Source organism: Lepidochelys kempii, chromosome 3 (genome assembly GCF_965140285.1).
Source record: "Lepidochelys kempii isolate rLepKem1 chromosome 3, rLepKem1.hap1, whole genome shotgun sequence".
In the NCBI taxonomy this organism is placed as follows: domain Eukaryota; kingdom Metazoa; phylum Chordata; order Testudines; family Cheloniidae; genus Lepidochelys; species Lepidochelys kempii.
The window spans coordinates 56,361,217-56,374,726 of record NC_136382.1 but is presented as its reverse complement, the minus strand read 5'-3'; the positions used below and the strand labels follow the sequence as shown (position 1 = coordinate 56,374,726).

The following is a 13,510-nucleotide window of genomic DNA, read 5'->3' as shown; positions in this document are numbered from 1 at the left end:
AGGCAACTTTGCCCTCCAAATACTAGGACCTGCTGAGCATCAACCAGTAGCTATCATCCTGTTTCCCTTCATTTCACTGCTTCCAGTTCTGGCTGTTCCTTCACTCAGTGTAGCAGAGCGAGTGTAAGGAAGCTGTAAAGGGCAGCTGGGGACAGAAGCGGTACGGAGAGCACTGGTCAGGCACCTTGGGAGTGGGAGAAGAACTTCCCCTGAAATCTACTAACACTATCACCAACCTTATGGAAAGGTCCTACAGAACAGAATAGAACGTGATACACTTCCTGCAGGTTTATTTAAAATCACTTTATAGAATGTGATCATCATATATCTGCTATAGAATTCTATAGGATGGTTCCATAGCCAAGAAGGATATTATTCTTCTGATGTTTAGAATAATTAGTATATAAAATGAGCTGGATGACCTTTTTTTGGCAAATAGTTTATTTGCCGAAAAATGTGGTTTCTGCCAACCTGAAATTATTCATAAATTTATGTCAACTTAGCTGAATAATTAAGACAGAACAAAAAACAATTCTAAGTGTTTCAATATTATTGAAACAAAAATGTTTTGTTTGAACCTGATCTGAAACTTATTTTAATTTTCGGCATTTTTACAAAAGCAAAATGCCAGGAGGTGGAGGGGTGAGGGAAGAAGGGAGGAAGCTACATACTCATTCTCACTCTCTTTCCTCTCTCTGGCCTAATGACTCTTCGTCGTTATTATGAATGACTATGAACTGCCACTGTGAATGACAATAAATAGTCATAATCAAGCCACAGAGAACAAGAATGACAATTCACCTAGGACGTAGGAGACCCAAGTTCATGTCCCTGTTCCAGATATTATTTAACTAATTATTCACAGTGCTACAGCTTCAATAGGAGAGAGAAACCAGAATATACCATAGCCCAATGGTTAGGACACTCTCCTACAATGCGGTAGAACCAAGTTCAATTTGTTTCTCCTCATCAGGCAGAGGCTGAATTGAACCTGGGTCTCCTACACCCCTGAAAAAGTATCCTATTCACTTGGCTAAAAGTTATAAATCTGCTTCTCTCCTCCCATCTGGCATTTTATCAATCTAGTCCTTTTTGTAAGAGTGCCTAAAATCTAAATGAAAAATTTCAGGTTAGGTCAAAATGAAACTTTTCTTTTCAACTCCACTCCAAATATTTTCAACTTTTTTATTTGCCAAAAAAATGTTGTGTTCCGTTCAGCCAGAAATGAAAGAGTTTGTTATTGTTTGGAATTGCCAGTAAAGTGAAAAATCCATTATTCACTCTTTGAAGCATGTACTGTGGTAAGAACAGAGTACAAGAAGCAGGAAATGAAGCCAGTAGAAGAAGAAACTGGGAGCTGCTGGAGGTAGATAAGAAACTCGCATACAAATTAACTCCACCCCTGGAAAGTATAAACAGAAAAGAAAAAAAAAAAGAGAAGTGTGAAGAAAGTCAGACCAAGATGAGTCCAAAAAGAACATTAAAAAAAAAAAGCAAAAGGAAGGAAGGACAAACTCTAAGAAAAATGAGGAAAGAAACAGGTATGAATTCAAGGAGAATTTTATCTGAGGAAAGACTATAGAATCAGTATTTTATTTGCAACTCAGTCTAATTTTAATCCATACAGGGCCAGACCGAACATCCACAGAAGTCAGTGGAAAGACTACCATTAACTTCAGTGAGCACTGGATCAGGGTGGTAATAATTAAACTTCCTCATTAGAGAAAGAGAAATAACTTCAATACCAGCACTATGGCATACTAAGGAGTAGCATACATTTCATTCAATTTTCATCTGTTTGGTCTCTGCAATCAAGATGAGGTAAAACTTTAATAACTACAGTTTCTGAATGGAAAGATTGTTACAAATGAAAACACCTAAAGGCTAACATATATATTAGGGCTGTCAAGCGATTAATCACACAGTTAAACAATAACAGAGTACCATTTATTTAAATATTTTGGATGTTTTCTACATTTTCAAATATATTGATTTCAATTGTAACACAGAATACAAAGTGTACAGTGCTCACTTTATTTTTTATTACAAATATTTGCACTGTAAAAAAAACAAAAGAAATAATATTTTTCAATTCACCTAATATAAGTACTGTAGTGCAATCTCTGTATCATGAAAGTTATCATGTAGAATTATGTACAAAAACCCCCTGCATTTGAAAATAAAACAGCGTAAAACTTAAGAGTCTACAAGTCCTCTCGGTCCTATTTCTGTTCAGCCAATCGTTCAAACAAGTTTGTTTACATTTACAGGAGATAATGCTGCCCGCTTCTTGTTCACAATGTCACCAGAAAATGAGAACATGCGTTCTCATGGCATTATTGTAGCTGGCATCGCAAGATCTTTACGTGCCAGATGCTAAAGATTCATATGTCCCTTCACGCTTCAACCACCATTCCAGAGGACATGCGTCTATGCTGATGACGGGTTCTGCTCGATAACAACCCAAAGCAGTGCGGACCGATACATGTTCATTTTCACCATCTTTTGCTGGTGGCATCTGACTCAGGTTAATTTTCTTTTTTTGGTGGTTCGGGTTCTGTAGTTTCCACATCTGAGTGTTGCTCTTTTAAGACTTCTGAAAGCATGCTCCACACCTCATCCTTCTCAGATTTTGGAAGGCACTTCAGATTCCTAAACCTTGGGTCAAGTGCTGTAGCTATCTTTAGAAATCTCACATTAGTACTTTCTTTGTGTTTTGTCAAATCTGCAGTGAAAGTTTTCTTAAAATGAAAAACGTGCTGAGTCATCATCCAAGATTACTAGAACATGAAATATATGGCAGAATGCAGGTAAAATAGAGGCAGAGACACAGTTCTCCCCCAAGGAGTTCAGTCACAAATTTAATTAATGAATTTTTTTTTTAAACCAGCGTCATCAGCATGGACGCATGTCCTCTGGAATGGTGGCTGAAGCATGAAGGGGAATACAAATGTTTAGCATATCTGGCACGTAAATACCTTACCATGCCGGCTACAAAAGTCCTATGCAAATGCTTTTTCTCACTTTCTGGTGATACTGTAAATAAGAAGTGGGCAGCATTATGTCCCGTAAATATAAACAAACTTGTTTGTCTTAGCAACTGGCTGACTGAGAAGTAGGACCGAGTGGATTTGTAGGCTCTAAAGTTTTGCATTGTTTGGTTTTTAAGTGCAGTTATATAACCAAAAAAAAAAAATCTGCATTTGTAAGTTGCACTTTCATGATAAAGAGATTGCACTACAGTATTTGTATGAGTTGAATTGAAAAATACTGTTTCGTTTATCATTTTTACAGTGCAATAAAATTACAGTGTAATAAAAATAATAATATAAAGTGAGCAGTGTACACTTTGTATTCTGTGTTGTAATTGGAATCAATATATTTAAAAATTTAGAAAAACACCCAAAAATATTTAACACATTTCAATTGGTATTTTATTAACAATGCGATTAAAACTGTGATTAATCACCATTAATTTTTTTTAGTTAATTGCATGAATTAACTGTGACTAATTGACAGTCCTAATATACATCTTTCTGTGGCATTATCTGAATACACTGCTTAATATATTAGTCGGTACCTAGTATTTAGCTTGGATTCTGTTAAAGATATTTAGGGATAAAGTATTGTTTTACTTACCGAGTGTCTCTGATAAGAGGTGTGCTTCCCAGTTTAAAACAGGTTTTTTCACCTCCACAAGATGCCTGTCTCAGGGAAAAGCTTTCTGCTAGATCAAAACCTGTGAAATGTGATATATTAATTTAGTCTACTCTTTGTTTAATGCAATTTTAAAGCCTGGGGAAAGTATTGATTTTTAGTATGCTTGATGCTTTTCTAGTCTATAGACTGACAGGCTATTTCAAATCCCAATGCTTTAGGTCACAGAAATTTCCAGTTTGCATTTTCTCATAGGAAGGGATATGAGTGTGAAATTCCCTCAGCTCTTGACTTTTCAACCTCTGAGGAATGCACTGGCTGTTTTCTTTTACCATCTGAACTAATGAGAATAACTATGCTGCAGATCTACAGTAAGTCTGAGAAGTGAATGTTAAATCCAGACTAATTTTACAAGTAAGAATTAAAAAAAACCCAATGTATATGTATAGAACTTAAGCCAGAAAATTACAGAAATTTATTCTAATTTTAATAAAAACAATTTTTCTAATATTAAAGACAGCTTTAATTTAAAATGCTTTATTGTCTCTTTACAGTTAAAGCCAGCTTCAATGGGGCCAGGATTTCACCCAAGGTTTGTAAATTTTAGATGCTCTATCTTTTGTATTAAAAAAGTCACTTACCTGAAACATCAAGATTTTCTTTGTAGATATGTCTACGCTGATGTCCATCTGGTCTCATTATAGGACACACTTTAACTACAAAAGAATACAGTATAACAGCTCCCATCAAACATTAGCAAATAAAAAATAAATCAGACAAAATTATTGCCATGTGTAATAAACAGTGAATTGCAAGGCAACATGAACAGAGTTCAATTTTCAATGTAATTAGATTACTACTAATATTCCTTCTTGTTTCTTTATATTTAGGATTATGAAATAAACCAAACTACCATATTAAAACAACAGTAATTACATTTTAGTGTACAAAATATTCTCTTAATACTATAATTATAAACAGATAAGATGTAATCATGTTTTAATTCAATCATTTGTGATTAAAGCAAGCACATATTAACTATTCAACCACTGTGGGAAATAATATTTACATTCTTACAACTTTTTTTCTCCAGTCAAGAATACCATAAAACAGAACACCATATGCTTGGCAGGGGTGAGGGGTTATGTGTACAGTAAACTTTGAAAAAAAGAAGATTTTACAGCAGATGCTATTATGAAGATACAACAATAAAAGTTATAAGTATATGATGGATTACCCTCGCAACAGTTAAATGTTATTTGCAGTGTAGAAAATAATCTCAAAATGTGGATTAATAAGGATATTGTCATATTATATAAACAATATCTCATTGCTTGCCTCTTTAAAAGACTGTTACAAATTAAGCAGCTTTGCATTAGGGATTGTTTTAACTATGCATTGATGTGTTTACTAGAAACAAACAAGCACAGTATTCTAATATTTGTAATATAGTACACATGCAGAGGCAAAGTCTAACAGAGTGGTTACATTTAACAGCTGAAATCATAATAAAATAGGGTAAATTAGTTTAACAATTTGAGGAAGTATATTAAAAACTTTTAAGTAATAACCCTTCTTACTAGCTTGTCTCTAATAAGTAGTACTTAAGTATGAGGGCCTATATATGGACTCCTACATTTCCAAAACCTTAAAATCTAATATCCGTGAAGCTTAACCCAACATTTATCATGCTGCAGCAGTTTTATGCTTCAGTAAAGAGACACACACACACACTTTTTCAAGAAGTGGATAAAGACTAAGGTCAATTTTTTGCATGTTAAAACAGGGCTGTATCTTTTTACCAAACTCATGAAAATAGTCCCACTGAAGTCTATTGGGACTACTAGAGGGAAGGAAAGCAGGATTTTGTCCAGAAACTCTGTTGGCATGCAATCCTGTCTTGAGTTGAAGTGCCCAGAAAAGATTGCCAAAATAAGCCTGAAGTTTCAGCAGTGGAAGACACTGGGCTTTCCAATGTATCCATTCAGTGAAAAGAGAGGAGGAATTAACTAGCACTAACCTAGAAATAGTCTATATTTAAAGGATTTCCAAATATGTTGGAGACTGAAAGTTGACCCGGAAAATGGTTACACTTGTAATTGTAAAATGCCTGCAATATAACACTGACTCTGTAATAATACAGAAAATACATTCTTCCCCAAAAATCTTGAATTCAACTCAATGTATAACAGTATCACATCTTTACAATTAGCTTAAGTGGCTAATTTGAAGTAACTAGTAAATTTATAGCTGGAAGATATAGTTTAGATAAAAAAAATTATTACCTCACAAAATGATTAATGAAACCAATGTCATCTTCATTTCAGAAATGTTTAAACATAGATTGGGTGAAGGCAGTAATATGCATCAGATTCTGTCAAAAACCCTGTTTCGTTTGTCTAAACTACAGCCCACAATTAGAAAGCAAGGTAATTTATGGGCAGATTTGTTTCAAATATATCAATTAACAGATATGTAAGAAGACAGATACTATATTTATTTCTACTGTTCCTACCAAAGAACAAGTCACATTAGAGGCAATTTTTCCCAGGACAATATGCAGAATTGTAAGAGTCTTTGTGTTGCCATCTCAGTAGTTTATATGTAATCTTTCATCAAACTCCTAGTTGGCAATACAAGCCCATTCTCAGTTGTATTTATTGTGTAGTGAGTTCTCTGTTATAATGTACTTACTGTACTTCTAATACTCTGGCGGAAATATACACTCTAGAGCATAGAGTCACGTTCGCATTAGATAATTTTTATCCCTGAACCGACAGAAAACACACAGGCCTGATTCTGCTCTCATTTACACCAATATACATCTATAACAACTCTGTGGCAAAAAGAAAAGGAGTACTTGTGGCACCTTAGAGACTAACCAATTTATTAGAGCATAAGCTTTCGTGAGCTACAGCTCACTTCATCAGATGCATATCATGGAAACTGCAGCAGACTTTATATATACACAGAGAATATGAAACAATACCTCCTCCCACCCCACTGTCCTGCTGGTAATAGCTTATCTAAAGTGATCATCAGGTGGGCCATTTCCAGCACAAATCCAGGTTTTCTCACCCTCCACCCCGCCACACAAATTCACTCTCCTGCTGGTGATAGCCCATCCAAAGTGACAACTCTCTACACAATGTGCATGACAATCAAAGCTTATGCTCTAATAAATTGGTTAGTCTCTAAGGTGCCACAAGTACTCCTTTTCTTTTTGCGAATACAGACTAACACGGCTGTTACTCTGAAACTCTGTGGCAGTGAAGGGAGTTACTCTGAATTGACACCAGCATAACTCCTGTCCAGCAGCTTTAACTTACACTAGGGCTGCGGATCCGGGAGTTGGACCTGGCTCGTTCTGGTCCCTCTCCACTAAGTCCAAGTGAAGATTCGAGCCTTAATTTCTCTGCTATCCTGCTGACTGAAGTTGTTCCTGAGATGCCTAAGACCATGTAATGCACCGGGGGTGTATTTTTATCAAAGGCGTAACAGTCATGGCAGGAAGCACAGATACTAAGGTCACATGAATGCTACTTTGCTGGTTGTATTCTGTACACCCTCAAAAACTGAAAGAACTAGTGCAATTCTTCTTCTAGTTTGTGCTAAAAATGACCCCATCACCTCAATAGTATATTTTCCTAGACAGCTGAGCCAAGAGATTAGAATGTTAAGAGCAACAGCTTCCCCTACATATTCTTTTTCATACAAGGAGCTGACAGCCTTCAATTTTATAGGCTGATACAATATCTGTTTATAGTGAGGAAGGAAGGTCCAGCATGATTTTTAACTATTGCTGACAATCCTGGCACTTGTATACACCACTTTTGTCATGGGTCAGACTAGAGAGGTTAGAAAATTAAATTAGACAAGGAGACTGCATAAAGACAACAATCAAGAAAACAAGAGAATTCTTTACATTCAGCAAGGACATAAAAACTATGGCCTGATTCACTACTCAGTTACATTACACTAGAGTAAAAGTAGCCGAGCAGAGCATTGCTTTGTGTCTAGTTTTAACTCCATGATTTCCATTAAAAGTAAATGGTAATGGAAAAGCTACCTGAAAAGAACACTGAAAATGTAATGTACATACAATTCATAAGGCTATCCATCCATAGAATGGGTATAGAACTTAAATTATAGAAATTCATGAGTTCTACTAATTGATTTTAGTCTTGTAAATCAATAAAATTCTTTCAACTCTACAAAAAAGTCTATATACTACATGTATATATTCTCACATGCGAATCATAGATAAAACCTGAAGCTTTAATGCAAGTCTAAGATTAATTAACTTTCTAATGGCATACAGTACAAACTTCAACTCCCAGTAATTTATAAGGCTACACCTACAGTTCAAGCTATGGGTGTGATTCCCCAACTTCCATACATGTACTAGCAGTAGCTTAATGAGAGCTAGCATGGAGTACAAACAGTAGCACAGCCATGGCAGCACAGGCCATGGCAGCACCAGCAGTGACATGGCTTAGCTGTGATGAGTATGTACCCACCAGTTTCAGGTGGGTTTGTACTCAGCATGGCTAAACCATGCCATCTCTGCCATTGCTCACGCTACCATGACTACACTACTATTTATACTCATGCTAATATGTGTATGCAAGCTGGGGAATACACCCCTAGCTCTCCTAGTGTAAACACAGCCTAAGAGTTCAAGTCTGGCAGCTTATACATTGAGAATGCCTAATGTATGAATCAACTCACTATAGTATTAACATCTTTTTATCTAATATTAATATATCGTGTTCTATAATGAGGCATTTTTTTCATATCAGACTTAAAAAATTGCATTGGAGTGTGCCCCTGAAATTATTAGTGGTGTTTGAGTCAACATTTTTCATAACATACTTCATGTCAAAGGCAGTGGAAATCCAGCAGATCTTTTCCAGTATTGTTGGCAGCCCAGAACCTTTCATATGCCATATTTGTCACAGGTCAGACAACAAAGCTTAGCAGCCCATGTTACAAAAGGGGTACTCATAGCAAAAAGTTGGATAAGACAATCAGAATGAGACAGAACTATTAGCATTCAAGCAGAATTTAGAAATGATCACATTAGAACTTTCTAGAGTTGACTCAGTTCCATATTGTGAAAGCACATGCTCCCAATAATCAAAAACTAGTTAAATCAACCATACAAACAAAATAAAAGAATTAGGAGAAAACTTTTCCTCAGTATATTTAGGTTTAACACATGGCTGTGGAGAACTTCATGAACTTCAGTCTGGTAACCCTATCCTCTCCCTTAGATTTATTATATTTTATTTTTAGAAGTAATCACTTCCCTCCAGTAAATGGTTAGTACACCAGAAGTTCTGCACACAACAAAAACTGAAAGGGATCACTGCTGTGAATCAAACAGATGTCAGCACACTCAACAGGGCCTAAGGAAGACTGCCTGAAGCAGGCCCAGAGTAATCTGTCACACTCTTTAACATTTCCTCTTTTCAGCACTGCCATTTCTTTAATTACAATAATATTAACTAATGAAATGAAATCATTTCCAAGACACGTTCAGAATATTAAATGGAAAACAAATCTCTCCCCTTACCATATTAATCCACACATGTAGCTTTACCCTTTCTTTTGCATGATTGATTTCCTGTATTTTTTATAATTAAACTTAAGTGGGAACTCTCCCTCCATTTCAAAGCCTTCCACCAAAAAACAGTAGCACAATTAGACTATACTATAGGGGTTGTCAGGATCCTGAGGCAAAATAGTATGGGACTTGTACAGAAGCAAACTCTATTGGTACAGCATAGCTTGAGTAGGGGCAAATGGCACAAGTACAAATGGTGACACAGGACAGCCATAAAGAAGTGTCACTGCAAGGGTTGCCATGCAAGAATCTTGAGAGGAAGAAGCAAAAGCAAGAGCACCATCCAGGATGAACTGACCTTGAGGAGAGAAAAAGGGAGTCACTTGGATTAAATGAAAGAAGAAAAAGTGTAAGGAGTTTAGATATTTGTCTCTCCTTTCACGTGTCCCTGCCATCTCTCATGGCCTAAACAGTCTTCTATGACTCGCTTACATTTAATTGAAAAGCCTTTTACCTGACAAGAGGGAGTTGCACTCCATTTTGTTTTCAAATGTATTTAATTTAAATTGTACATAAGTTCATGTCGATCATTTGAGCGTCTTCTGCAGCCCTTTTAAAGTGTTCCTTCCTCAACCCTCCAAATGAGGTAGCTGGATGTGCCCATGAACTACACTCCTTCAAATGGCAAGAGGGGATTATTGAAGGGTTATTTGAGGAGGTTTACCCTCCCACCTCCCAGGGTTTGATAATAATATACATACAAAGCTCTTAGCTTTTGCTGCTCTAAAAGTTCAAAAGAGAGTTTAGAACCCAAACTCAGATTCTCCACAATGTACTACTTGTACATTGCCCAATCACAATTATCACTACTATTTATTATTTGTACTCCAGTAGCACTTAAAGGCCTTAATCAGGATTGGAGTCCCATTGTGCAAGGCACTAATCTTAAACAGCTCAGGCCTGATTTTCAGTAGCGCTGATCACACAACTGCCATTGCCTTCAACTGTTTTCTAGAGGGTAGGCATCTCTGAAAATCAGGTCCTAATTGTTTATCTTTCTTTAAAAAAAACAAATAAAAAAACCTTTTCTGTTAGCGATGTTAGGCATGCTGAAGGGAACTGAGATGTGGGCCAACCCCAGGAAACTTCCAAGTCATTATTTGATGCAATATCATACCAGACGGTCCCATTTACAAGCATACAAGTGATTTATTTCTCAGAGATGGTGAGTTATAGTGACAGACTACAGAAGAAGAAATGGGACAAGAGATGGGGAGAAGGATGTTGTTTGAGACAAGAGAGCTAGATAAGAGACAGATGGCAAGAGGGAGCTAAGAAACGAGGGGCAAATCATAGAAGTAATGCACCAAACTTTACTGTCACCATTTTGCTAGAATACTGTATTATCTCTCTTTCCCCTCTCCTCTGTTTATTTAGGGGCAAGGAACTGCCTTATTCTACCTCTCTAAGGTGGTTGGCATGCCTTTGGGGCTCTTAAAAATGCTTTCCTCAGATTAAAACACAGAATCAATAATACGATTTTGTTTAAAAGAGTTCTAGATTTTTCAAGCCCAGGACTGGACTCTTTTTGGATATGTAATATTAAAAACAGAAAATATCAGGGGACTACATTGCAAAATTTCAAGTGGCTAAACTGCTTCTAAAAATATATTCCTCTTTATCTACAGGAAACAAAAACACTGCCTTTAGATACATCAGATACGGACTTCTTCAAAGAGATGTTAAAACTGATTGAGCTTCTGTAACTTCATATACTTACGTGGTCCATTAACTTTCTATGCAGCATTATTTATTTGTTGAGCTGTGTCAGTATTGAGACTTGTCCTCAGCCTTTTGACTGTATGGCTACAAAAAAAAAAAAAGAGAGAGAGGTACCTGTCTTGTCCGTGGCTGCCATATAAATTGAAACAGGAAGGAGGAAGAGAATTGCTATCCAAAGCCAAATTATGCAGAATCCAATGTGCTTCATCTCCCCTCGGACACATGTGAAAAAATGACCACAGATCTGAAACAAAAAATACTCACAATGGGAACAATATCTTCTTATTCTCCCTTTCCCAGTCCCCCACAAAAAAACCACAAGGAAGAAATTTATTTGTAAAGAAAAGAGAAAGTCATTGGTTTTACACAATGTGTATCATTTATCTGTGTTCAAGAAGCTCTGAAAAAGTTTTCAGACTAATCTGAATTTAGAATTGGGTAATAAATGTATTTCATGGCACTTTTCTAGTTTTATGAGCAATTCATTTACAGTAATACTAACTCAGATATTATTAAATAAGCCACTAAATTATCATTCATTAGAATGACTAGTTTCTTTTTTTCCCCCCTCCTAGCTTTTTAGTCTTAGATATTTTAGTTTAACTGTTTGGTGACACAGTGCTGCAGAATGACTGCTGAAGCTGTCATCAGATTAACTGAGGAAAACTTCTCATTGCTTTTTTTTTGTCTTTTATTTAAAAACAAAATAGTCATAGGAGACATTTTTCTTCTTTGCGAAATATGCCAGTGACTAGGGCAGCCTGACCTAAATTTGCAGTTTAAATCTTATTTAAAAAGAATGAAACTTGTCCAACAAAATATCTTTGTCTTCCAAACACAATACTGGGCTTCTTCTAAACCAATTACAACTAGCAGGAAAGTATGGATTTAACAAAGCACAGTGAAATGCAACAATACATTATTATTCATATTTTTCTTAGAGAAAGTGTGATGTTGTCTTGTAATATGAAGATGAACTGAAGAAAAAATACAGCTGGTATGTCTGCTCCGGAAATTTATGATTATTTTTGTGCTGCACTATTTTCATCTTCATGGTTATTCTGTCAGTCAGCAGTACAGACAGTAACACAAAGTGAATATATGTCAAAAGAACATCATGGTGTAAGTTCCTGCACCTGCTTTACAAGAAGACTTCAGTGCACTAGAGCTGAAAGCCTATGGCTCTCAAACCCTGAAAAGCTCTTACAAATTAAATAACACTGTTACCAATTGCTAATGCCGCTATCTCCTTCACCATGCCTACTGTATCTCTGTATGTTGAGTCATCGCTAGTTTATTACTTCAGAAGATGATCAATCACGTCTACAATCAACATGTCAGAACTTAATAGCAAGAACTGACTCGAGTTTATGACGGTCCAGACTGTAACACAGCCCGCCTTGGAAATTTAGTTGCTCTGATTAATTTTGATTTGTTTTTCAGACAGTAAAATACACGCAGATACCCGTTGACAGGCACTGAGATAACTGGGCAGCAGAAGGGAGAAAATGTGCAGATCCTTAATTCCTCTGCTGCTCTGCACATGAACACGTCCAAGCTGCTAGAGTGTGGGCAAGCCAGAGCACTCGCTCCCGGGGAGGGGCCAAGGCCTCACACGGTGCTGGTCAGTTTGCCCGAAGCAGTAGCAATACCAGGGGCGCTGCCTGTAGGGTCTTGACTCCTAGCAGCCGCTGCTTTCCTGCCGTCTTTGCAAACTTCTGCCCAGCTCCAACCTCCCCAGCCAGCCTCAAGCGTTAGCTCCCAGTCACCGCTACCCCCAGGGTCACAACCCCCGCTCCCCGTCCCCCACCTCTCGAGTCCGAAGCCCTTTGTCCCCAGCCCAACTCCTTCCTCCCCGGAGCGGCAGCGGGCGGGCGCGTCCTGCAGCTCTGCCAGCCGGGCGGAGACGCGCCAAAGCATCTGGGAACCGTAATTCCCGGAGCCCGGCTCGCGGCAAGGAGTCGGCGGCGCCCGCTGCAAAAGCTGGGGGCGCAGGACCCCACCCCTCGCGGCTGTTCACGCGCCGCCCGCGCGCCCCCCGTGGCCACATCCCTGTCAGAGAGGTGAGCGCGCCGCGTGAGGCAGGGGTGAGCACGTCCCCCGCCCCCATGTCTGAGTGGGGGGTGCCCCCAGCCCGAGGCCTGTGAGTGCTGCACCCGCCGACGGCTGGCCAGCCCCGCGGTTCCCCGTGCAGAGCCCTTCCTGGGGCCCCGCCAGGAGAGCGCAGCGCCAGCGGCTCGGGCTCATGCCCTACGGGAGCGGGCCCCGCTGATTTGCATTTATCCTAACTGGCTTTTCCGCTGGAAAATTGCACCCCCGGAGAAGCCGGCCTCAGCTGGGGCCACGAGCGAAGCTGCCGCAACACTTGGTCAAACTTACCAGAAAACTAACAAAAAATAAAGGGCAGGTGGGGCTGGGAGGGGCAGCGCTTGCTGCCTCCAGGTAGGAATTGCAGGGGACATGGTGGAAGATCAGTCTCTCTCTGCCTCAACAGCATGTAGT

General features: G+C 38.3%; 1 protein-coding gene and 1 long non-coding RNA gene across 5 annotated transcripts in view; one reads left to right on the top strand and one right to left on the bottom strand.

Annotated features, from left to right (window-relative positions):
• COL19A1 (collagen type XIX alpha 1 chain) overlaps window positions 1–13,510 on the bottom strand; it is a 337,142-nt gene that overhangs the window by 322,937 nt on the left and 695 nt on the right. For 3 of the 4 annotated variants that reach the window (XM_073336362.2, XM_078852102.1, XM_078852101.1), the window contains exons 2-4: window positions 11,123–11,252; window positions 4,299–4,373; window positions 3,640–3,739 (exon numbers count right to left, since the gene is read on the bottom strand). In XM_073336362.2, coding sequence (XP_073192463.1) covers window positions 3,640–3,739; window positions 4,299–4,373; window positions 11,123–11,216 — 269 coding nt within the window. In that variant the 5' untranslated portion in view covers window positions 11,217–11,252. Of the gene's footprint in view, window positions 1–3,639; window positions 3,740–4,298; window positions 4,374–11,122; window positions 11,253–12,818; window positions 12,888–13,510 lie in introns of those variants that run through there. The other variant, XM_078852100.1, reaches the window with a different exon arrangement.
• Window positions 1,635–4,250, top strand: LOC140908690 (uncharacterized). The gene is made up of 2 exons (XR_012157956.2): window positions 1,635–1,821; window positions 4,212–4,250. It is a non-coding gene; the product is annotated as an uncharacterized LOC140908690 (long non-coding RNA).